Source organism: Lagenorhynchus albirostris, chromosome 5, assembly GCF_949774975.1.
Source record: "Lagenorhynchus albirostris chromosome 5, mLagAlb1.1, whole genome shotgun sequence".
In the NCBI taxonomy this organism is placed as follows: Eukaryota; Metazoa; Chordata; class Mammalia; order Artiodactyla; family Delphinidae; genus Lagenorhynchus; species Lagenorhynchus albirostris.
This window is the reverse complement of record NC_083099.1, coordinates 85,360,840-85,387,616: the sequence shown is the minus strand read 5'-3', so window position 1 is coordinate 85,387,616 and position 26,777 is coordinate 85,360,840. Positions and strand designations below refer to the sequence as shown.

The 26,777-nt window shown below is 45.2% G+C and overlaps 1 protein-coding gene across 2 annotated transcripts in view; it reads right to left on the bottom strand.

The window, feature by feature from the left end:
* The window catches only part of DRD3 (dopamine receptor D3), a 36,244-nt gene extending 12,876 nt beyond the window's left edge, over positions 1-23,368 (bottom strand). For both annotated transcript variants that reach the window (XM_060149338.1, XM_060149339.1), the window contains exons 1-3: positions 23,099-23,368; positions 11,653-11,765; positions 342-484 (exon numbers count right to left, since the gene is read on the bottom strand). In XM_060149338.1, the coding sequence (XP_060005321.1) occupies positions 342-484; positions 11,653-11,765; positions 23,099-23,368 (526 nt within the window). The remainder of the gene's footprint in view (positions 1-341; positions 485-11,652; positions 11,766-23,098) is intronic.
* Between the last annotated feature and the right edge of the window lie 3,409 nt (positions 23,369-26,777).

The window sequence follows — 26,777 nt, the reverse complement described above, 5'->3', positions numbered from 1 at the left end:
TATGTTATTTTGCATAGTAAATCCATTATGAATTACCATCTTTTCGTTAGTAAACTTCACCTGAATTATTCATATAGCATAGTTTTTTAACTGGCACATTTCTTCAAATGAATACAATGGCTTTTCTTTCAAAATAGGAGTAAGCAGACTTTTCATTAATTGGGGCAGAACATTATTCCTGTGCCATTAATTGAAGAGGTTTTGTTAGCGTTAAAGGCCAACGCTTTGCAGTCTATAGCATCCTCATTTGATTACATTGACCAGGGGTGAGAGCACCACTCACAACCATTCAGATGTGCTGTGAAGCACGCCGCTATTGGAAGTGGGGCCGTCATTGTTACCTGTGGTGTTGAAGCCAAAGAGAAGAGGGCAAGACACAGCAAAGGCCAGCACCCAGACAGCCGTGATCATGAGGGTCACGCGCCGACAGGAGCTCTGTCCTGTGCCATGTTGGTAGTGAACTGGCATGACCACTGCAGTGTACCTGTGAAAGGGAGGGGAGAGAGGATAGACATGATGAGAAAGGTTCTAAAGACAAGTTGAAAGAGGTTACTAGAGAAATACTCAGGTTGATAACATGTGGCAGGATAAAAATAATTTGGTTCGAGAAACTTAGAGAGAAGGGTATTTGAGCGAACATAGCAGAAAGGCTGAGACAAGATGGATGAAGTACTCATTGAGGGAGGTGAGCAGAGAAAGGGAGAAAGAATAAAAAGCATAGCATAACAACACTGGGTTGCCGGAGAGCTTCTTACCAATGCTGGTTGACGGCCCAGCATATCCCAGCCTTATATTCACACACCCTTAACCTTGAAGACTCTAGATGCTGGTTTGTGTGCCTTTACGTTCTCCCACAGTTTTTCAGATAATGATGGAACTGTGCCCAAAGAGGATGTTTAGCCCTGCCTGTATCCTAACATTAATTCTAACCCTCGTAGTGACAACTATTCCAAGTAGCAGAGATTTTGTAAATAGAGATGAGTAATATCCAATGAAGGCTTATTTTAAAATCAAGTTTTCATGCTGTCTTAATCTGCTTGGGCTGCTATATCAAAAATACCATACACTGGGTGACTTAAACAATAAATATTTATATTTCACAGTTCAGGAGGCTGGGAAGTCCAGCATCAATGTGCTGGCAGATTTGGTGCCTGGTGAAAACCCACTTCTTGGCTTGTAGACGGCAGTCTTCTTGCTGTGTTCTCACACGGTGGGAGGGCTGAGGGGAGCTCTCTGGAGTCTCTTTTATAAGGGCACTAATCCCATGCATGAGGGTGGAGCCCTAATCACCACCCAAAGGTCCCACCTCCTATACTATCACATTGGCAGTTAGGATTTTAACATATGAATTTGGGGGGGGCACAAACATTCGCTCTACAGCACATGCTTTTACATGGTCAAAGCACAGTTTCTTATTCCTGTTGGATATTGTTGTCTTTTCTGTGGTATATCCACACATACATTCACAGCTGCTTATTGGACTTACCTGCACGATTGCTCCATGGTTGTCCCAAACTCAAATTATCTGAAATAGATCTTCCTATTTCCCTACATCTCTTAATCTGCTTCCACTTCCTGCCTTTCTTCCAGACATCCACACCCAACATTCAGGCTTTCTGACTCTTCTTTGGCCTTTCCATATCATTTGCTCACCCATTCATTTAGCCTTTCATTCATTCAGTATTTATTGAGTTCTCACTATATACCAGGTCTTACTCTGGAAATACAGAGATGTGAAAATGGGACATTGTCTCTGTCCTTACTGAGCTGGGAGTTGAGTGGAGTAGATAGATGAAAAAAATGCTAATATAAAATGAGTATCACGAAGGAAGTAAGCTGGGTGATGTGTTTAAGGATAGTGGAGGATGTAAAGAAGGGGCAAATGACATAAGTGGGTAGGGAAATGAGTGGGGTGAGAGGGAGCCAGTCATGAGGGAAGGTAGGAGAAGAACATTTTAGGCAGAAGGACAGCAGGTCCTGTAAATTTACCCATTATGGTATCTTCCCCATTATCCATGCATTTCTTTTCTACCACTTTTTCTCTGTGATGGCCACAGCCTCCTGGCTGGTCTCCTATTGCTAAGTCCCCAAATAGATTTCATCATGTCCACCCCACCCCATGTTCCCCCCAACTCAGATGAAAACTGTCTGAAATAGGCATAATTCTAAGATGGCCCCCAAGATTTATGCACTGTAGAACTAGTAGAAATCCTGTGATTAGATTACAAATCAACAGACTGAGTAAATCAAAAAGGAGATTATCTTGGGTGAGCCTGATAATTATCAAGGTGAGCCCTTGAAAGGGACTGAGCCCTTCCTTAATTCAGAGAGATTCAAAGCATGAGAAATTATCCTCCTGGCCTGCAAGGGGCAAACTGCCATGTTTGGGAAAAGATCATTTGGCAAGGAAGAGCAAAAGGCCTATGTGAACTGAGAACAGCCCCTGGTTGACAACCACCAAGAAAGTGGGAACCTCAATCTTATAACTGCAAGGAACTGAATTCTACTGACTACCTGAATACGTTTGGAAGACGAAAACACAAGTCAGCCTACACCTCATTTTCAGCTCTGTGAGACCCTTAGCAGAGAACCTACCTACATGGTGCACAGACTTTTTGACCTGTGAGATTAAAAATGGATATAAAGTCACTACATTTGTGATAATTTGTTACACAGCAACAGAAAACAAATACAACATCAATACTTAGCCTTCCTCAACATGACCCCAACTTGCCCAGCCAACCTGACCTTCCGTTGGACGCTGACACTTAACATATAACTGCAGCCATACTGGCCTAGTGACGGGTTATCTTCAACAGTCTTTGTTCAATCCATTATCCCTTTTCCTTCCCTGGGTAGCTCATTTTTTCTCTCCTTTAATCCCAGATCAACTCTCCAGTAACCTTCCCAGTCCTTCTATCTTACAGAGACCTCTGACTCTGAATGCATAGCACTCCTATGCCAATCAATCACGTTGCCCTTCTGCCTGCATTATTGGACTTGCCTCATGGCTGGAGAGAGAGAGACCCCATAGGATTTAAGTTACTTAATGGCTCAAATCATCTTATAGCCTTGGTATTCCATATAGGTTCTTGTACAAAGCAAGTAGTAAGAAGCTGTTGACTGCCTCATGGACTCTGAAGGCCTCCTTCCTCATAAGAGGACAATTCTAATCCTAGCCCAGCTCAAGGGATCTAATATATATGGTTGGGTCTACATATGCTCAATTTTTATTTATTTATTTATTTATTATTGAAGTATAGTTGATTTACAATATGTTAGTTTCAGGTATACAGCAAAGTGAATCAGTTATATATACATTCTTTTTCAGATTCTTTTCCCATATAGGTTATTACAAAATATTGAGTATAGTTCCTGTGCTATACAGTAGGTCCTTGCCTTATCTATTTCATATATAGTAGTGTGTATATGTTACTCCCAAATTCCTAATTTATCTGTCCTGTCCACCTTTCCCCTTTGGTAAGCATAAGTATTTTTCTATGTCTGTGAGTCTGTTTCTGTTTTGTAAGTAAGTTCATCTGTATCATTTCTTTTAGATTCCACATATAAGTGATATATGATATTTGTCTCTGTCTAACTTCACTTAGTATGATAATCTCTAGGTCCATCCATGTTGCTGCAAATGACATTATTTCATTCTTTTTTATGACTGAGTATTATTCCATTGTATATATATACCACATCTTCTTTATTCATTCATCTGTTGATGGACATTTAGGTTGCTTCCATATCTTGGCAATTGTAAATAGTACATATGCTCAATTTTTCATTGTCTCGTCAGTGTCCAGGGAACCTGGAGGCCAGATGCAGAGCAGGAATCCCCTTAGCTCCTCTTGTGCACCTCAAGGCTTGGGGCTGAGGAAGGGAAGGACAGACCCTGGGCTGGAGGGGGTGGGGTAGTGCTCCCTGATGCTCCTCCTATATGTGCCAGCCACCTGACTCATCTGCCTCATATGCATCTGGCCTTAGAGTTCATGTGTTAACATTTGTATCCCCAAAGAGCAGCCTGAGAGTCAGCTCTGAGGGCTGAGATGGAGGCAGACTCTGCAGAACTTGGCCTTGGCACCCTAACATGTGACAGAGGTGGCTCCTTTGTCAAGAGGGAGAAATAGAGTCCTTATTTAATAAGGTCAAATTACGATCCCACCACCAGCCTCAAGGAAGGCCCATGACAACCCAGTTCCCTTCTCCTGATGCACATACACTATAGATCCTCCCTTGAATCCCTAACTTGGCGATACAGGAGCAGGGCAAGCAGCACCTGGCACTCCTCCAGGCCTCTCACTCTCTCAGGACTTCCGACCCTGCTGGGGCAGTGAGCTGGGGCTTCACGTCAAATATGTCAACCAGGGTCTGGCCCTCAGCAGTGATCCCTGAGGCACCGTGGAGGAGAGGCTGAGCCTGAAGCCCCGCAGCTGTCCTGGCCAAAGAGCTGATGAGGGTCAGGAAGGAAAGGTATGGCACACTTCTTCCTGTCCAGACCTGTTGGCCTTCATTTACATAATGACCTTGGACGTAAAAGAACCCGACCATTCCATAATTTGGTAGTGTGCTGCTAAATGCCTAACAACTGGCTCTGCCGGTGAAAAAAGCCCTAATTTATACCATTTGTCAATTTCTGTGGTACAAATACTCCCACCATTGTCCACTTCAAGTTACACCAATGGTTTAATAACCGGCTCAAAAAACTAAAATTTTGCCAATCAGTTCCCACTAGCCATTACAAGCTGACTCGAAGCCCACCACTGAATGTTGCACACTTTCCTAGATCCGCTTTAATATTCAGCAACTTCTTCTCCCGTTAATTCAATGAGTCAGTAAGTGTAGGGAGCATTGGCTCCATTTTATAAAGGAGGAATCAAGGACATAGAGAGGTTACATGATGAAATCAAGTTCCCACAGCTGGTGGTACCAGTCTCCGAGGCCAGGTCTCTCCTGGGTGCCCTGCTCCCTGCCAAGGGCACTGCCAAGTCTCTGAAGCCTTACGGGGGACAAGGGCTTCCTCAGGAAACGTGGCACTGAAAGGTGGTTTGTACTTTGAGAGCATCGCGGCTACCCAGAACTGAGTTTCCCCATCAATTAGCTTGATTGTATTAATTTCCGGGGGTCCTGTTAAAACACATATTCCAAGGCCACACCCTTGGATACTTGTTCCACTCCAGAAGTTTGTATTTTTAACAAGCAAGTGCATCTTACAAGATTAGACAAGTTGGAGAAAGTCTGCATTAGGGAAAATTTCTGTGTCAAAACTCTTGTTAACTTGGGTAAGAAGTGAGAGATGAGACTACGTTTACCACTGTTACATTTATATAGTTTTTCTTCTTAGTTTTAAAACATGATTAAACTTTTAGAATAAATGAGACCCCCCACCCCCCCGCGCCAAATTTGTTTCTAGGGTGAAAAACGCCAGGAAGCTTGCCATCGGGGCTGAAACACAGAGGCTGTTCCGGCATTGGCCATCGGAGGGCACCAGAATGCAGCAAGAACCCAGCCAGCGCGGCGGGGTGAGAAGTTCACGGCTCACCTGGGGCCTCTCCAGGCCCCCAGTGGGGAGGCGGGGAGGGAAATCTCGGCCCCCCTGGTTCCTGCAGCCCTGCAGGGACCCTGAATTCCAACTCAAGCAGACTGCTCAGCCTCTGATCTCCTCCCGAATCGATCGCAGATGACCGACCGCAGGCCAGGGCAGGGCTGGGCGTGGGCCCGATGCGCTCACCCGGCTCTTCCGGGTCTTCGGTCAGAGCGTGAGCGCGCGCTGCGCGTGCTGCCCAGTCGCTACCTGGCCAGCCGCTTCCCTTTGAGCTCCTAGCTTTTTGGGTCTTTTCTGGCGTGACCGGAACGCTGGCAGTGTGCTCAGTGGGTAAGTCAATGGACGTTGGAAACAGACTGATTAGCGTCTGAATCCCGCTTGGCCTGCAGCTGAACCTTGTGACCTGGACCACAGATGTGACTTCTTTGAGACCCAGTTTCCTCATCGCACAAGGGGGATAATGAGTCCGCCTGATAGAGCTGTTATGCGTATTGAATGCGATGATCTCTGGGAAGTTTTTTAGCACAATGCCCGGTCCATCTTAAGCATTCAAAAAATAGTATTATTATTATTGTCATTATTATTGTGCTAGCCCAAGGGATCTGTGATTGTTCGTATCAGTGAGTTTAGGGGTGTCTGCCCCTTATTCCTGATTATCAGGGAACATTAAATTTATTTATTTCTCAAACAAACAAGTATACAGCACTTTCTAGGTGCCAGGCAACTGTTCGAAGTCCTTTACAAACATTAACTCATTTACTCTTCATAACAACGCTTTTGCTCTGATCTCCCCTAAACAGGTCAGGGAACTGAGGCCCAGTGAGGTTAACTGACTTGCTCAAGTTCACCTTGCTATTAAGTGAAAGAGCCAGGATTTCCAGCCATGCAGTGTGACCCAGAGCTAGGGGCCCAGAGTAGGCTAAGCCTCTGAGAAAGGCAGTGAGCTGGAGTAGAAAGAGGCTGGCTGAACCCCCTCTCCTGCACCTACCAGCTGTGTGGTCTGGGCAAGGTTACGCACACAGTCTAGTCTTAAGAATCCTTACCTGTAGAGTGCGGGTAATACACCTACCTTGCTGGGATGTCGTGAGGGTTAGCGATAATGACAAGCTCTTGGTGCCCGGCATGTACATGCTAAAGAAATGGTAGCTATTTCTACCGCTGTTGCCTTTAGATTCACTCAAGTTAGGATTAGCACACAGGTTGCCAGGGCATTGAAGACAAAGGAAACGTGACTGGTTTAGTCCCAGGAAATAGCACCTAGAAAACTGGGTGCCGGCATGGCCAGAGGCCCCTCTCTCGGTGTCCCATCCCCGCCTCCACCAATGAAGGGGCCAGACAGACCGGTGGTGTGGGAGTTGGGAGACTCAGGTTCTAGTTTCAGACCTAAGAGGCTACGGGTCCCCGTGGGGGCATTTAGTTTAACTCATTTCTGCACAAATGAGTTAAACTCTAACGCCCCTTAAGACTCCCAATTCTGTGACGGGGGTCCGTGGGCTTGTGACTCTGCTGAAGGTTTCAGGATCCTCACAGAATTCGACCTCTGCCTGGGGCCCTGTCCCCAAGTGGGAGGGGTGTGTGTGTGAAAAGAGGAAGGTGCGTCCTGGGGAAGCGGCAGTGGGGGAGGAAGGAGGCTGGGCTGGGTGGGAGGACCTGAGTCTAACTCCCCGCCTGGGTTTAATGAGCCCCCGAGCTCTGTGAGGGCTGCTTTTCACCACCTTTTATTTGGTCAGACAGGGGGCTCAATAAATCTTTAGTTCCGTGGACTCCCCTCACGGAATGGTTGAAGGAGAAAGCTTTTTGCAAATGACTGGAAAGCCCTTTGCAAATATAAAGTGCTTATTTAGATGCAAACTAAAAATCCAAGGTGCCTGTGACTCATCTGGTACCTATTGTGCTCGCTGCAGAGACGCGGAGGCTTGCCTGTGTGATGGGTGCCGTTTGAGAGCCACTTAAAGAACTCCCTGGTGAATGAATTTGGTTGCATTATTCCTGGGCTCCTTGCGGAGGACTCGAATTCTCACCGCTTGCTCGGATCTTGTCCTGCTCCTTTGACACTTTCTCAGCCCTCTCCCCGAGTTAGTTCTGACCCAGGATGTGGCGGGAGGGGGCTGGCCTACTGGGAGGCAAGGAGCCAAGGGCGGGTTAGGGGGTTGTGCTCACCCACTCTGCTTTTTACAAAAGAAAAGGCGGCATTAATCCCAACATCCAGAGCTATGCCTACGAATCTAATGACAATGGCATTACTTGCTTTCAAAACCCCTTTTATCATTTCCTTTTCTTTCCTATCTCTTACCACCCTGTTATTACAGATCAGGGCTTCATGACCAAAAAATGCTGAATCCATTTGGTCAAGTTTGTCAGACGGGTGACTAGCATTGTATGAAGACCAAAGGTCTGCATGAATGACTGCATTTTTAATGAATTGACCAACTATTTGGCATCCCATGAACAGAATTTAATGCTGTGTACTGCAAACTGCTGTGAAGGATAATGGAGACGGCTTTTCCAAGGCCTATTTTCAGTCCTAGAAGAGAAAGGAGGCTCCATTTGAAGTTTGGTGAGGATTGGTTCCTATAGACCTACAGGCCAAGAGGGGTGCATCCTTGTCCTTTGCGGTCTAAGGCAGGACCTGTTCCTCAGGTTGCAGGTAGGTGAATGGTATGCATTCTGGGAGTTCTCCCCGTATGGGACAGAAGCCAGTTCAAGGTTTGTTCTTGTTGGTTGTATCTACTAGGTGGTGCAAGTAGAAGCGTGTGTTAAGCATGACCGCTGCCAACAAAATGGTGCTTTTGCGCAAGTTACAAAAAGATACCCTCTCCTGGCTGGTAAAGGGCACCCTCTCTTGGTTTCCTCAAGGCTTGGCAATGAAGCCCTTGGCTGAATTCGGTTCCCACACTCCAGGGCACAGCCTGCACAGCCTCACCTGCCAGCGGCATGTGTGAGAATGTGTGTGGGTGGAGTGTATAGGCCACACTTTCCAAGATGGTAGAGGGTAGGGTCGGACCTGGAAGGCTGGGAGGGGGCTGTCCCAGAGCCTCTTCTAGAAGCTCTCTTTATACAGTTCTTCCCTCCCTCCTCCAAGGCTGATCTGATCCTACTCCCTCATGTCCTTTCTGAAGGTGCAAATTATATTTGTGATATAAGGTGCAAATTATATTTGTGATATAAGCATTGGCTACCCTCAGGCAGGGACCACCGGATTCAGGATTCAGTTAATATTCCCTTTTTTTTGGCCGCGCCAGGTGGCTTGCGGAATCTTAGTTCCCTTGCCAGGGACTGAACCTGTGCCCTCGGCAGTGAAAGCGCGGAGCCCTAACCACTGGACCGCCAGGGAAATTCCCTGGTTTAATATTCCTTGTTCAAAGCTCTGTAATAGGCACAGCGGGGAGATTCACAGGTAATGAGGAACTAGGATGATATAATAGTTTGGGGTGGTGGAGGTGATGCTATAGCAAACCAGATGCAGTCTATTACTTCTGTAAATGATATATTTCTGAGAGCATGTACTAAAACACGTACTAAATGTTCGGAAATCACACAAAAGACTTAGATGTTATTGGAGGAATTCTGTTCTCAGAGAGCTAAAAATATTATAAAATCACTAACTATCCCTTCACTTTTTAACAGCTTTATCAAGATATAATTTGCATACCACACAATTCATCTAAGTATACAACTCAATGTGGATTTTTTGGGTATATTTACAGTTATGCAACTGTATCCCTTTATTTTTAACACATTCTTTAATGGTATTAGTTTCAGCATTATGGACACGTTCTTTAATTTTCCTTCTCAGGCTAGCCAATCAAGTAATAAAAGTCAAGTGATAGCCAAGCAAATGATAAAAGTCAAAGCCCACCGAGTTGTCTGGTTGGGTTTGCAGTATCACTAGAGGATAGGGTTTTCATGCCCATTCTTTGGTTACACACATGCAAGGAAGTTTAGGGCTGTTGATACAGAGGGCACAACAGTGGGTCACGTGAATGTCACACTTGGGGACGTGAGGAGGACGTGTATTAGGACTCCTGCAAAGGGAGCCTGGAGATGCCACAGATGGTTACAGAGGAAGCACTGTGAGAGTACAGGGGTGACTGAATTAAGCTGTAGACATTTGGAAGGGCTTCACGGAAAAGGGGGGCCAGTGTGATCGGCCTTGGAGCACGAGAGGGCTAGAGGGCAACCCAGAAAGAGATGAGATTGAAAAACTAACGTGAGGCCATATTGTGGAAAACTTTGAATCTTAGGCTGTGAAGGTAACTTCAGTTTTTATTCCACAGGCCAGGGAGACACTGAAGGGTTTTGAGTAGGACAATAGACATTCGGGCTTTACTTCTGGGGGAATAATTCTGAGAGTGGTTGAAGGGCCAATTAGGAGGCTGTGGCAGACGTCTAGGTGGGAGGTCATAGGAGCCCCAAATAAGCAGGTGAGGTAAGAAGGGAAAGATGGGTCACATTTAGAAAGCATTTCAGAAATAGAGTCTGTAAGCGTTGATTGCTTAGATGTGGGAGATGAGGAAGAGAAAGGTGTCGAACAAAATCCAAGTTTTCGGAAGAATGATGTTGTCAGTAAGAGATCATCAAGTCAAGATGGTTTGGTGCTGTGATGGTTTGATGGTTTGGTTTTTAACATGTTGCCTTGTAGGAGCCAGTGGTATATCCAGGAAGTAATGTGGTCTGGATATCAGGGGAGAAATTAGGGGTGAGGCTGGAGATTTGACGAGCCTTAGCACAAAGCCTAAGATTGTTAGCTTGGAGTCAGATAGACATGAATTCAAATCCTGACACTGCTTCTCCTCAGCTGTGTGACTGTGCAAATTCCTTAATTAGTCTAAGAAGCTGGAAATGAAGATAGTAATAGTACCTGAGAGTTGTTGTGAAGAGGAAACGAGTTAAGGCTTTGCTGTTGGCGCTATGGAGTGGATGGATAATATTCCTGGGAGAGACTGTAGGAAAAGAAGAGGTGGACGGGGACTTGGAGAAGGGAAGATTGGAGGCTCTTTTATTTTTTATTTATTTATTTTTTTGCGGTACACGGGCCTCTCACTGCCGTGGCCCCTCCCGTTGCGGAGCACAGGCTCGGGACGCACAGGCTCAGCGGCCATGGCTCACGGGCCCAGCCGCTCCGCGGCATGTGGGATCTTTCTGGACCGGGGCACGAACCTGTGTCCCCTGCATCGGCAGGCGGACTCTCAACAACTGCGCCACCAGGGAAGCCCTAGATTGGAGGCTCTTGACTGGCAACAGGGGCCATAAGCTCGAAAGCGACTTCCTTTCCCCAGGGCACTCAGTGTCCTTGGAAAGCCATGGCAGATGTCCTTGGAGCCATGGCAGATCTAAGACTCAGGGAGGGGAAAGGGAAAGAGGAGAGGAAACTGAAAGAGAGGGGAAGAGAGGAACAGAGGTCCCCAGAGCCGAGGCGGTACACTCTTAGGGATAGAGAATGATGTTACTCTGGTGGAACACACAAAGGCTCTAGTCAAAATCCCAGAACTCCACTCCAGCAACCAAAAGGCAATTCTAAAAAACATTGTTCTTTACTTGTTTTTCTTAAACTCTATGAAGGAAATAAATAAATAGGGCACAGCCACATTTTCTAAAATTACCATTCTCCACTCCTCTCTCCCTCCTCACAGGTACTCCCAAGCTCCCAAGCTTTTCTCTCCCCTCTCTGTCTTTTGCCCCTGCTCTATCTCCCTCCCTTTACCAAAACACAATAACAACAGGAACAGTCTCTCCTAACTGTGTCAGCTCATCTCACCTCTTTGTCCCCCTCACCTTTTCTCCCCACAAAAAATTAGGAATCACAAAAGCCCCAAGGGTGGTGGAAAAGCAAAACCAGAATCCTCTGGGGGAAAGGAAAGCTTATAGGATAGTTATTTCTCTCCTGTCACAGGAGTTTCCTCTCACCTACAAACCATCGCTTAAAAGAAAAAGAGAGAAAAGAAAATGTCCCAGAGTTAAGTTGTACATGGCAGTGACCCCAGTGCCATCAGATGCAAAGCCTGTGCCTTGAATATAGCAAGAGCAGCTTCCCTAGGTGGTTTCCCCCACCACCTGACCTAGGCCACCTCTCTCCTAAGTCTGGAAGGGAAGCCCAGCCTTACCTGTCGATGCTGATGGCACAGAGGTTCAGGATGCTGGCTGTACACATCATGACATCCAGAGTGACGAAAACATCACAGCAAACTCGGCTGAAATTCCAGACTCCGCCTGTCACCTGGGTGTCAGAGACAAGGATGTCAGTGTTTCCCCCCAGCGAAGAGACAGCAACCCACTCGACTCTACCACCTTCCCTAGGCTGCCCTGCACAGACGCAGACATGCCCACCCTGTTGGTACAACATCATTACCAAGGGTAGGTAGGCATCGAGGGACTGTCAGGCTGCCCAAGACTGGTTGCCCAAGAAAGGACAAATCCATGTTAGTGCTGGAAGGGATCTTCCAAATCAATTAGTCCAGCATTTCTCAAAGTGTGGTCCACAGCGGGGTGCTCATTAAAGATGTAGATTTCTGAACCCTTCCTTAGACCTCCTGAGTCACAGTCTCTGGATCTGGGGCCCATGAATCTTTGTTTTTAAATAAATAAATCCCCCTGTCTCCCATCACACCAAGGTCTGTGAATTGCTGATCTGGTTCAAACTCAGGAGGCAACTAAAGGTCATCGTGGTTAAGTGATACGCCCATAGATGCACAGCTGGGAGTAAAAGAATTTGGGTGACTGCCAGATGTGTGCACCGTGCCAAAACTGCCTCTCTGAAGCCCTACCCCCAGTGGAGAGCTCACCATATACCAGGAAATAAACTGAGAACACATTTTTCATCAAACTTACCTCCAAAATGAAAATCTGTCTGGCTTCCGGTTTTGAAACTTTAACAACATCTATAAGAGCCTATGTAAAATAAATTCGTGCTGGTGTGCCTGCCTTCGTCACCATGGTCCCACTCACCAAGAGGTCAGGGGGAAGGTGTGTCCAGGGCATTGGAAAGGGGCCCAGATCCTCTTTACTATCCATGGAATCACTGAGGATGGTTCTGACCTCACGCATTTACACGTGTTCCAAGCTCCATAACTCCTCCGAGTAACACTTATACGTAAGTCAGGAATTTAGGTAATTTAAGTGATATTCTAGCACATTTCTATTTTCTTTAAAAATTTTTTTACATTACCTAATTGAGCCAGAGAGATATACTAGGGAGATTATCACTTTCATCCACAAATGTCACTCTTGGGGCCCCGAGGCTTTTGTGCATTTGTCAGCTTCCTGCCCTTGGGGCTGCCATTCTTGGGCGCCATGGTTCTCAAGGGGAAACCTGTGAAGCTTTGTACCCCAGGCTATAGCTGGGTGTTCATGTTATCTCTGCTGGGCAGGCCCAATGGCTATTCAAGAGAAAAGGGAGTGAAACATAGGTACAGTAGCCTCTGAAGTAGGTTCTCAAGGAAAAAGCTACAAAAAATAGTGCATGAAGATGCTGTTGGCCCTCTGTCTAATTTTTCTCATCCAAGATGCTGGTTATATCACCAGGCCACTTGACTATACATCATTGTTTTATGGCACTAATGCAAGTTCCTGAAAGGCTCTCTCTCTTTCCCCTTCCCTACTAATTTCTTTCCCCTTAGATTTATTTCCTTTTCAGCATTTGATCTTTTCCCTAAATTTGGTCATTTCCAAGCTCTACTATGAGAAACTCTGACCGAAAATATTTTGTTTAAAAGCAACAATGAAAAGTTCAAACTAGGGTTGAAGTCATCATTTTTGTTCATTTAGTTGTGGATTTACTTTCTCTCTTTTAGTCCAACCATTTGGCTCTATGTAAATAAAAGCTTAATATGAATTTTAAAGGAATTCTGAGAATGAAAACTTTTTTAAAGGGACATGTATAGTCATAACACAATGAGAGGAACAAGGATAATAGAAGATGGTTTTGCTCAATCCATAGGACAGTTGTAAGCTGTAAAAGCTTCTTGCAAAAGGTGAAATTTGTATACTAAATCTCTTTTAACATATGTTTACTATGCAATTTACGTCTTAAATTGGGGAAAACCACTTTTTTTTTTTTGCAAAATTGTGAATGCCTGTTTGTGTACATATGTTGGGGGACAGTGTAGGTGAGAGAGGATCATTAGAACAATAGAAAACTGCAGGCTTGCTGGATGTCCTGTTTGTTCGTTCATTTGTTTGCTCATTTGTCCATTCATTCATTCATAAAACAAGTACTGTGAAACTCCTAATACTTAGTTCATTGGAGGAGGGTATGTTATGTGCTTTAAATTTTTTAAAAAAATTTATTTAATTTATTTATTTTTGACTGTGTTGGGTCTTCATTGCTGCGCGTGGGCTTTCTCTAGTTGCGGTGAGCAGAGGCTACTCTTCATTGCGAGTGTGTGGGCTTCTCATTGCAGTGGCTTCTCTTGTTGTGGAGCACAGGCTCTAGGTGTGCGGGCTTCAGTAGTCATGGCTTACGGGCTCTAGAGCGCAGGCTCAGTAGTTGTGGCGCACGGGCTTAGTTGCTCTGCGGCATGTGGGATCTTACCAGCCCAGGGCTCAAACCTGTGTCCCCTGCATCGGCAGGCAGATTCTTAACCATTGCACCACCAGGGAAGCCCTGTTACGTGTTTTAAGAGGTTTTTAAAAAAGATCTTCAGGCCCTGTTCTTGAAGAGAACTGCAGAAGCAAGCCATTCTTAAATAAAGTAACTAGAGATCATCATGAGATCCTAATATCATTAATACAAGCTAACATTTATTGAGAACTCAATCTATGTGTGTCACCAACCCATATGACCCATTCCAGAAAGTTCTCTAACTTTGAAACATTGATTCTGATAACTTGATACCTGAATTTTTTAAAACTGTATATGCTCTTAAAGCTTTTTAAAGACAAATTATACACTTATTTGATAGGAGATTAAATGACTGCAACTTAGTCAACCTGATAGGAGCAGGGACTTTTACTTGTTTGCTGCTGCATCCAGGCTCCTAGAGCAATGCCCAGCCTGCAAGTATATTCTGACAGAAGGAATGGTCTCTGACATAATCTGTGTTAATACTAATAATTACCGATGTCTGAACTTTACATACATGGCCTCTATTGCTGATTATGGTCCTGTGAGAGAGGACTATTGTTATCTTCATTGCAGGGAAAGAAACTAAAGCTTGGGGAGGTTCAGTACCTTGCCCAGAGAGGCATGGCTATAGAGGCAGGTGGGGCACTGGAATGTAGGTTGTTACACACCTGTGGTGTGGGGGTGTCAGGCGAGGAAGGGGCAGCTGTTGGAAAGGGATGGAAGTGGGTGGCCACAAGGGAGAAGGAGAAAACCTTGTACCATCAAGGATTTTTGTGTGACAGACCGCATCAACCCCCTTCTAGGGAATGAGACGCCTCCTTCTGATTGCTCGTATCCCAGGGTTGTAGAAAAACAGTGCAAAACAGTGGGGGCTACTGAACTTGGGGCCTAGTGAAAGTATGTACCTGGCAGATTTCTTTGGTCCCTGGTTTCTTGAGCCCCTAAGGACCAAAGCCCTCAAGCTGCCCTCTGGCTTCCAGGCCCCCACTGTGCTACCCCATTCTGGCTCTCCTCTCATCCTGTCTCCAACTCTGCCAGCAAAATCCCCATTCACTCCTTGATCTCAGCTAAGTGTCAAGAAGAAAACAACCTGATTAGCTAATTTAAGTAATTCCCGCTAAGGTGCCATCACTTGGTTTTCCCTAATTGGTGGGATGTGTAATGGAAACACTTAAGTCCTCCACGCCAAGTAAATAATAGTGAAAGATCAATAAAGAGCTGAAAGGGCCAAGAACATGCTAAGTAACTATTACAGCAACCAAATGAGGTAAATGTTCTTTCCAATTTATAGATAAAGAAATGGAGTCTGAGAGGGGTTGAATAATTTGCCTAAGGACACATAGCTAGTAAAAGTAGCTGGGGGCTTCCCTGGTGGCGCAGTGGTTGGGAGTCCACCTGCCGATGCAGGGGACACGGGTTAGTGCCCCTGTCCGGGAAGATCCCACATGCCGCGGAGCGGCTGGGCCTGTGAGCCATGGCTGCTGAGCCTGCGCGTCCGGAGCCTGTGCTCTGCAACGGGAGAGGCCACAACAGTGAGAGGCCCATGTACAGCAAAAAAAAAAAAAAAAAAAAAAAAAAGTAGTGGAATTTCAAACCCTTAATATCAACCATTACTCTGTTTTGCCTCTCAGAGGTCAGCACCCCGACACGCTGCTTCTGGGAAGTGTACAGTTTAACTCCATTCTCATATCATAGGAGGGAGAAGAGTTGGCATTGGTCCGTCTACCCACCCACATAGCCGGTGTTCACTGAGGGCCCATTATAGGGCTGATACCTTGTTGGGGTGGGTGTACTGAAATGAATTAAACCTGTTTTTGTTCCCAGGGCCTCAGAATATAGTATCTGTGTGTTAGGGGGAGTCATGTGTGAATGGGAAGGGATGAACTGAGGGCCCAGGAGATGGACGCTAAGAAAATAACTATGATACAGTATGATAAGTGCTGACAGTGAGATGAGTACTACAGAGTGTTGGGAGAACATGAAAGGTAAAGTGATTTTTGAAATTAAAGGAGAAACAAAGCAAAGCAAAAAAAAAAAAAAATCTGATTGATTTAAGGCTTTTTAGAAACATGATTCTACCTTCTTCCTAAATTTTAATGAATAAAACTCACTTTGGAATTAAACAGCGGCCAGATGGTGTTACTCTCACTTGCTAATGAATATAACTAACTCCCTTTGGCAATACAGAAGGTTGGAGAAGCAAGAGTGTCTTCAGGTACTGAAGTTGGCTATTGATTTTCAACAGACACAGCCTAAGGCAGCATTTCCCAAATTTTCTGGTAAGGCAGCAGTTCCCAAATCACCTGAGGCTCTTGTTAAAATGATTCTTAGGCCCTACTCAGAATAATGTCCCTCCAGTGATTTTTGCTGCCTGGGAGGGTTGGGAAATGCTGGCTCTAGGGGGTGTGGGGGCATGACTTTGTCCCTAAAGAATATATATATATAGATATCTATATCTATATCTATATCTATATCTATATCTATATCTATATCTGAGTCACTTTGCTGTACAGCAGAAATGAACACAAATTGTAAATCAACTGTACTTTAGTAAATTTAAAAAATATATATATATTAAAAAAGAAAGAGGGCTTCCCTGGTGGCGCAGTGGTTGAGAGTCTGCCTGCCGATGCAGGGGACATGGGTTCGTGCCCCGGTCTGGGAGGATCCCACGTGCCGCGGAGCGGCTGGGCCCGTGAGCCAGCTGAGCCTGCGCGTCCGGAGCCTGTGCTCTGCAACGGGAGAGGCCACAACAGTGAGAGGCCCGTGTACCACAAAAAAAAAAAAAAAAAAAAAAAAAGAAAGAAAGAAATGGTTGTCCCTAGAGCCCCTTAAGCATTCTTTATCCCTTGGATGCCTTTGGCCTCATAGTTCCTTCTCAGAAGAATGTTTTTAAATGCATGAAATAAAATACAGTGGATCACAAAGGATAGTGATTATATCAAAATATAGTTACCAAAGTTTTTTTTAAAAAAATATGTGATTCTTTAAGAATGCACTAAATGACAAGACCTAGTAGTTTCGAAGCACTGATGAGTGTAAATGGTATTAGGGGTCTGCAAAAACTGTAATGCGATTTGAAAATATAAATATCTGTGATTTCCACCGGGGACGCTAAGGATTTCTTCTGCTGTGGGTTGATGCTGACATTCATAATTGAAGGAAGTGCTTAATTTCGGTTTAGTGAAAATAAAGAAGTAATTTTATTTATATCCAAGTTGATGGACTCCTCAGGTTAAGAACTCCTTTTCTAAGGGATGGATTTTTAGTTGTTTGTGGGAGATATCCAAGGAGCAAAGATGGAATTACTTCTCTAATTAACCTCTTCATTCCATTTTTGTTTGCCACATTTGAAATCCTTTTTTTTTCCTCCCTCCCTCCCTCCCTCCCTCCTTCCTTCCTTCCTTCCTCCTTTTCTTTTTTTTTTTTTTGCAGGAGGGGATTGCTGTGGGACAAAATAGGGTACTAAATAAGGATTTTTCACTTCTCTGAATCCCAATTTCCTCATCTGTGAAATGGGGTTTTTACAGTTTAGTGGTTCCTACCTGTCAGTTTGTAGCAGATGGCCAGCTGGCTGCACAAATCAGCTGGGGTGGGAATGGGCCTGGGACTAAGGGCTTGTTACAGTTGCTATAGACTTTCAGGACCACCCCTAGAAGTTCCGGTTTGGTAGATCTGGGGTACACCCATCAGTCTGTATTTTGAACAAGCAGCTCCCCATCATAAAGGTTTAGCTCAAAGTTTAGGTTCATGAGAGTCATGGAGGAGCTCTTTTAAAGTGCAGACCCTGAGGCCCATGCCCACAGAGAATCCCGGTCACTGGGATGTGGCCAGAAATTTCTTGAGGTTGGATCATACTTTAGAAATGACGGCAGAAATACTCTCCAAGCCCTTCCAGCTTTCACAGTCTATGACTTCCAGAAAAATCCAGACTTTGGTGAAGAGACTGTGAGAACCCCCTGCTTTTGTTTTCCAGTAGGGAGCTTTTAAATTGCTATCATCTGGGGTTTTTTGAACAATGGTAAAATTCTTCTTAAAACAGTCTTTATTTTTAATAATCAACATCATTACGAGTCCAAAGGCACCTGTCTCCCAAAACAGCACTGCTTCTTCCTGCCATCATTCTCTGACCTTCGATCAGGCTCTCTATGGCGAGTTTCCCTCCCACTTGGCACTCTTTTGCTTGTTTATATTCCCTAACCCTCAAATCTTTTCTCCAGTCCACACTGGGACCCAAGTACTCTGACTTTAGTATTCTAAATGTCCCCCTGGTTGCTTACGCTGCCTTTCTGCCCTGATACAAGTGTATTAAACATCACAAAAGGTGCTTAACCGAGTGGAACAAAATGGAATGTTGGTGCTTAGAGAGGGAGCTCCAAACAGATTGCAGCTTCTAGAGCAGGAAATTAAAAACTTGAGAGCGAATCTGAGATAAAACTCTTTGGTACAGAACAGAAAAGAGTTTTCATGAAAATGCTGCAAACTGAGTTACAGAGATGGCCAGGCCAGGGCCCTCTGGAATATAATTTACTCTGAGGTCACCTGCATGGCTCTTGTCCTCAACTTCTCTGCTAGGCCTGAGGACTGAGGAAACTGAAGAAGGTCAGTGACGGGCCCCCGCTAGTCCCTTTTAATATATTGTCCAGGCCCAGTCTTCTGTGTACCTTCATGATGAGAATGGTACCAGGGAAGGCCACTGTGGTGCATACTTGCTGACTGTCTTCTCTCCTCTTTCCAATAGTCCTTGGATTCCACTGGGAATCCCTGAGATTCCTGAGCAGTTGATGTGGTCTATGGAAGGTACACATAACCTATGCTAAACTGACTATTCTATTCAGTGATTAGTTCAGAGAAAATTGTGTGCCATAAGCCAGTCCAATCCAAGTACATCTTGACACTTCTACTAGAAATTCTGGGACATGGATTTTCTCTTTTGCTGTGAATGGTGTGGTGCACACCTGTGAGGTCTACAGCTTACCCTTTGCCTGTGGATAAGGTCAGTATATGGAAGAAGACAGAGCTGAGAGAACTGTAGAGAAATGGAACTGGAGCCCTGTTCAAATTGTGCCTGCAGCCCACCCTACCACAGGACTTTTTTTTTTTGCGGCACGCGGGCCTCTCACCGTTGCGACCTCTCCCGTTGCAGAGCACAGGCTCTGGGCGCGCAGGCTCAGCGGCCATGGCTCACAGGCCCAGCCGCTCTGCGGCACGTGGGATCTTCCCGGACCAGGGCACGAACCCGCGTCCCCTGCATCGGCAGGCGGACTCTCAACAACTGCGTCACCAGGGAAGCCCCCACAGGACTTTTAAACTTGCTGGCATGAGAGCCAATGCATTCTGTTCATTGTTTAAGTCAATCGGAGTTAAGGTTTCTTTTACTTAACAATAAAATTGTCTAAACTGAGATATTTATAGATCACACTTTTTAGTTATCGAAGCATTTTTTTCAGTTGATGACAGTTGAGCCTAAATCAACCTTGTGAGGTAGGGAAAGTGTAGTTGTCACTTTCATTTTATTCATTTAACTCCACGCCTTCTGACTCCCAATTCTGAGTCTTTCTCACAGCACAACCTTGCATCAGAATAACATTCATCCCAGTGAATTCCAGAAGAAGCACAAAGTTATATGACATTTTATTGCCTACATCACCCCCACATCTTTTTTAATAAAACCCACATTTTCACTTTTCCTTTTCTATCCTCCCTTGCATCTAAAAGTGGCCTTATGTTCCAGGTGTAGCCAAATGCAGTTCCTTAGGGAGATGCTTCAAGCCACTCCAAGGAAAGGGCTTTTATTTACTTTTTCTTTTTCTGCCGTCCCCACCCATCCTATTTTTGAGTATGGCCGTGATGCTTGGGGCTATGGCAGCCCTCTTGTGAGTAGCATGAGGAAGTGAGTTTGCCAAGGATGATGAACAGAAAGAATGGGAGTCTGGTCCTTGATGACACCTGAAGCAGCTGAACCAATACCAACAGAACTCCTTCCTCCAGAATTCTGTTTATGTGAGAAAAGGAACTCCTATTTGTTTAAGCCACAGTGAGTCAAATTTTCCAATATTTACAGTCAAAACATTCATAACTCATATATACTGGTGCCTGTCATGATGAGCCAGTTTTCCTCTGAAGGAAGGGGTCTGGCCAATGTGAGCCAATATTCCCTTCAAACAAGATGGATACATTCAAATCAAAGCACAGGAAGCTGGGAATTTGACAGCTAATTTGGCCCCCTCATGGTGTTCTTATGTTTGTTCTGTCCTCCTGGGGGCCCTCAAACCTCCAGCAGTCTCTGTGGTCAACACTGCATCCTTTCCTCTTTTCAAGGGAGCTCTTTGGTATGATCTTCTAATTACTAGACCAGCTACTCATCATTAGGACAAGTTAGTGAGAGTAACACTTTTTGCTCTTCTCTGGGACATGTGAATTCATGTATTCACGATCACTTTAAGAGCTCAAAGTGCTCTTTTCTGTCGTTAAAGCACCCAGTCTACTTCTGAGGTCCACAGAAAGCAGGCAGGCATTTAAGACTAAGGGAAATATACAGACTGGGGTGGGATAGGGAGACCTGATCCTTTGGAATAGAGCCTTCTATTATCTTAACTGGTTGTCTGTTAATGATGGCTACCTAACGTCATATTCTGTCTTTTATTGAGACAGACCCTTAGTTGACTGTTGGGGAAAGTGACGTAGAGATACTAAGCTGCAATTACTAGAGCCTTGAAGCAAGTGGGTAGGACCAAAAAGAGGTCACAAAGCCCATTTCCCAGTGGAGAGATGTCTCTGCTCCCTCACATCTTTTTTGTATGATTTTAAACTTATGTGACCGTACTCTTGATTACTGAACACCTACCTGTTATAAACAACCTGTTGGACAGAGGGCATCTTGGTTTTAATGAGGGAAAACAAGAGCTCCAGCAGAGCTCTTCTCACAGGGGAAAACCCATAGATAACAACCTGCAGAGAGTCCACTAAGGCCTTTCGCAAGATTTCATGCTGGCCCTCTGTTGCTCAGTTGCTCCGCTATGCTTAGCAGTAGAGTGGGCGTACCACCCATACTGGCAGGTGTGGCTAGAAGGGGATGCCAGGGGTATCTAGTGTGAGAAGGTCACAGTGTCCATCTCCTATACCCGTATCTACAGAGGTTTTCCAATATAATCCATTCAGAGTCCTGGAAGCAATCACAAATGGACAGCAAATGAGTGCCTTGAGTGCACAGACACCAAAAGCCTGGTTTTATTTCAGAGGCCATTAAAATGCTTATCAGAGTGAAGGTTCTCTTCCTGCCTTTCTTTCTGACATTCATCCTCCGGCAGACATAAGAATTCTTGTAATGTATAGGGATGGACAGAAACACTTTTGAGGAGGGTGTGGTGATGTTCTGAATCATTGACTAATCCATCCACCCTGGGTTGTAGCACCTAAAGTCTGCCTCACTCTTGAACAGAAATATCATATACTTCTAACTCCTTTTCAGTATCCTTATTAAAAAATAAAATAAAAGCAAATAGTTCATTGTAACAATAGATGTAGCTGCAGATGGTATAAGCAGGAATGGCCCATCTAATGCATACATTGCAGACCAGATTCATTTAATCATTCATACATCAAATATTTATTTAGTACATATTATGTGCCAGGTAGTATGTTTGGACTACAGGGAAAAAAAGAACAAAGACATAGCTTCTGACTTCAAGGATGTCTCGGCCTAATTGGGTTGACAGAAAGGTCAAGATAATTACAAGACCCTTTGACATCAAGATAATCCTAACTGGGAAAAATTAACGCATATTTTTTTCTCTGAGTATTCCCTTAGGCTTTAAATCTATCCCAATCAGCCTAGTTGTTTTTATTCTTTTCCTTTCCTTTTCTATCTCCTTGATTTCTTTCTTTAATGTCTCCCCATTGAGATCATAAGTCTAATTTTAGTTCCCAGTCATTCTTTAATATGGTTACTCGCCTAAGCAGTCTATGTTCGAGGTTTTTGTTCTCCTGTGATATGTCATACTTAATTAACTGTCATCTTCACTATTAATATTAACTGAGATATTAATTTGATGAATTTTAATTTCTCTTAATCATGGCATCATTTTGAGCCTTCATTGGATACCTTTTTAGAATGATACACAGTGCAGAGGAGAAATATTAATAGGATATTAAGGGTTTAAAAAAAACTCTTTAGTAATTGCATGTTTTCCTGGTAGGAATATCTGTTTCTTGAACAGGTGTAGGCACCCTGATTTCCTTGTTAGCAAATGGATGTTTTGTCTTGATCACCTCCTGACTCTGTTTTGCACTTTCAAATGAAAATACTTTCAAATTTAAGAAATGTTTCTCTCCGGCAGAATTCTCCAGGGTCTGCTGCATTATCTAACTGGTGAGGGAGGCACCAAAAATATAAATTTGGTCTTTTCCTTTGGAAGCGGAGTCTGCGGAGAGCTGGTACCCAGGAGGAAAATGCTGAGTCCGAGGGCAACTGAACCATCAGAAGTCTGATCTATCTGCAGACTGTTCCTGCTCTCTTTTCCTCTCATTCAGTTAAAAAAGAAAATTGTTTTTTTAAAAATTAATTCCTCTGCCCCTACATGCCTCCTGCACATCGCCACCCCTATATACATTGAAACACTGATGAGGATGGCCACTGGACTGCTCCCACCCCACCCCCCGTATCTTTGCAACATGACTGGCACAGAGAGTAAGCCTGGTGCATTTCTAGGACAAGTCCCATCACTCAAGTCCAGTCACCTGGATGCTGGAGGCCTGGGGAGAGAATCATTCCCAGCTCCCTGGTTCTGACGTGGGCAAGTGATGCTGGAATAATGATGCTCTCAGGACCTTCAGGTCCCTCATGAAAGGGCGAATGGCAGGAGCTGTCCTTCCCTCCCTAGACGCTGGATCATGGCAGGGAGCATTCTGACCCCAGATGCCAGGAGCTCACGGAAGACAAAGACAAGCACGGTCACATGGGCAGCTTGCACTTGCAACCTACTCACCTCCAGGTACACCACCCAGGGCATCACCAAGGTGGCCACCAGCAGGTCTGCCACGGCCAGGCTCACCACCAGATAGTTGGTGGTGGTCTGCAGGGCCCGTTCCTTCAGCACGGCCACACACACCAGACCATTTCCAAAGATGATGGCCAGGATGAGCACGCAGTAGGAGAGGGCGTAGTAGGCATGTGGGCGGGCCCGGCTGGCCCCGGTGGAGTTCTCTGCCGCACACGTGGTGTTGATGTGGCCCCCCAGCTGGCTGAGAGGCGCCATAGCCCGGAGGGAGAGGAGGGACCCCGACACGTTTACTGAGAGGAGATAGAAAACAATGTCGGTCAAGTCAGACTCTTTGGAGCTTGGCTGCTTTGGGTATATTTTTTGATTTTTTGATTCGATACATATTTTGGTGAGCACTTTCTATATGCTGGGCACTATTCTAAGCCCTGGATATACAGCAATGAAAAGAATAGAAAAAAATCCCTGCCCTGGTGAAGCCTCCATTCCAGAGAAGACAGTAATAAACAAGATAAATCCAAGATGTGGTATGTTCCATGATGACATGTATTTTGGAGAACAAAAAAATAGGGAAGGGGGTGAGGACAGGGTGAGGATGGTGTGTGTGTGAGTACTTAGGTAAGCAGGAAGCCCTCGTGGAGGTGGTGACAGTTGAGTCACAAACTGGAGGACCTGAGGAAGCCCACTGTGCTGATAGCCAAGCAGGAGGAATGGCAGGTACGAAGGCAGGGCGGCAGGGCAGCTGGCAGGTGGAAGGGACAGCAGGGAGACCAGTGGAAAGAGCCGGGTGAGGCAGGGGCAGAGTGGAAGGGTGTGAGGTTGAGAGGTCGTGCTGGGCCATCGAAAGAACCGTGCTTGGACTCTGAGTGAGATGGGGGGTTGTTGCAGCATTAGAATCCCAGCTCTACCACTTCCAAACTCTGAGGTCTTGGGCATGTAACTTCACCTCTCTGAGCTTCAGTTTCCTCCTCTGTAAAATGGGGGAAATAATGGAACTCGTCCCACAGGGATTTTGTGAAGATGAAATGAGCTATTACATGTGGAAGACGTTGACAGCCATGTCCGACACCTAGAAAGCTATGCAAGTCTTAGCTCTTTTTCTCTGATTGGTCTGTTTCTCTTAGCTTCCCAGCCCCTCTCCTTGTCTCCTCCCTCCCTGTCTCTCTTGCCCGCATTTGCCTTTCCCATGCCTCCCTTCACTTCCTTCAATCTCCCATCCTCTCTCTTGGGTCTTATGTAGCAGGACATGGTGGGTTTGGGAGACTGGGCTGTGGGAGAAAATCTCAAGAATAATGGGGTTTAGAGGAAGTACAGTGGTTTTTATATTTAGGGAAAATCCATGTACCGAACTTTATTTGAAACTTCCTAATTTTTTTTTTGTGGCTGCACCATGTGGCTTGTGGGATCTTAGTTCCCCGACCAGGGATTGAACCCAGGCCATGGCAGTGAAAGTGCCGAATCCTAACCACTGGACCACGAGGGAATTCCTGAAACCTCCTAATTTTTAAAGACTCATGACTAATTTAAAAAATATTTAAGCCTTATGAAATCTCCCATCCCCCTTCACCCCAAAATCCCACATCCATGGGCCAATGACCCATGCATCATCAGTTTTCAATCTCTGCCCTCACTATTCAAACAGGGAAACTGAGACCCAGAGAGATGATTAACAAATCTTAAGTCACAGCTTCTTAGCGGCAGAACTGGCATGCAGGCCTTCCAACGCCCTCCTTTGACATCTGAAGCCATAGCAACTGTCACATCACTAGCCCACTGGGAAAAACCAATCCTCCAACCGTGGGGACTTTGGACATAGCGTGGGAAAAGCGACAGAGCCCATTGGTTGCCCCCATGACACCAACCTGTTGGGGCCAGAAGAGACTCTGGGCTCTTAAAGCCAGGTTTGTGCATGTCTGTGGGGGACAAAAGTCATTGTGTCCTGAAGAAAAATATGGAAATGACTTTGTGCCAAGGGTAGCAGTGCATCAAAGCCACATGCTGGGGGAAGCACAAGGCTTATAGCCTATGGTAGGACCCTGAGACTTGGGTAAGAGTGACTCCTGCCCTGGGCGCTGTGCTTCCGAGGGCTCCACATTGGACCCCATCTGGTCGTATCCTTCCTAGAGGATGAGGTCATGCTCTCCCATGGCACCAAGGAGAAGATCCATCGAGTCCACACTCCCATTCTAGACCATTCTCTTGGTACCAAGGTCTCAGGATTCTCTGCCCAAACTGCTTGGAGCCTATTTCTAGGGGAGCACCAGCCTCATTTTGGATGTGTCACCCTGAAGGAAGACTGTGGCATGTATGTGTGGGACCCATGGGCTCCAGGGGTAGCTGTTTGGAGGAGCTCAGATGAATAGCTTGGATGTAGCCCAAGGTGTGGAGAGAAGAGGACAGAGTCCATGGGACAGGATGTCGGGTGGGGCAGCTTCTCCTGCCCTCTCACATTTTGTATGGAACTCTTAAGGCCCAGGAACCCTAAATTCAGATCTGGCCTTCCAGATTGTTAAGAAGGTGCCTTCATCAAGGCAAGAGGAGTCAACATTTCATTCAATGGCGTTTGTTAATTATAACTAAAATATTTAGACATGGAGTATATGGGCCTCCGTGGGAACTCTTGCTCCAGGCTGTGGCAGAGGTAGAGGCTGGCTCGGTGGCCAGGATTTGCTCTCAATTCTGCTAACTGCTGCTCTCCTTTGATTAGGAGATTGGCTTCATCCTGGCTGTCATTTTGTATGCTATTTTGAATGTTTCAGCCTGGAATGTGAAAGTGTTAAAATGAACAAATAATTGTAAGGGGCGAGTGATTTGGAATGAATTCAGAGAATTGTTTAAAAAAAAATCGTTCTTTATCTTGGCACACTGTTTGCACTAAATATATTTTAAAGCATAATAATAATTTTTGATAATAATTATAATTTTCTCATTATTCAGAGAAGGGCAGCCACTACCCTGGAGATAGCACTGTTGCTGCCAAGAGCTTCTGGAAAAACACAAAGCTTTCTGATTGTTCAAGGATATTTTCACCTTCGAGGCAGGCTCAGGCCCAGAACGCCTTTCCTTCTGCAACTGGGCCACGTTGGAAATCAATGGCCAGAAATCACTCTTCCCTAGGGTCTGTAGTTGGCTTATGATGTCTTAGCCTCATCTTCCCTGTCAGGTAGGAGGGAGGCATTAAACCTTGGGATATTTGTTACCATCTTGCTGGACATTTTACTCTGCCGAGGTTTGACAGCTACTTAAAAATAGTACAGCTAAGTGTCAATGACTAAACTATATGAAAGGAAACCCTCAACTCTGAAAATCAATTCTGAGCCTGACGTTGTAATCACCATTGCATGAGTTTCTGATTTACTTATTTTTTGCATTGCACTGTCTCTGCTGTTAGATTCTTTAGAGCAGCAGGTGGGGGTAAGCCTTGGTTGCCCAGGCAGTTCCTGATGAGTTGTGGGTGTGAAAGCAGAAAATGAGTGAGATGCTAGATTACTCCCCACTTTTCAGCTTCATTGTTTCAACTTCCTCCCTCCTTAGATTAAAAAAAATTTTTTTTTAACCAGCATTGCTTATATAACACAGAACTGGGCTGGGTTTTCTCCTTTCTTTCTCCTTTTGATAGATATGCTATCAGATAGTAAACTGGTCTCAGGTAGGAGAAGTAAAGAGC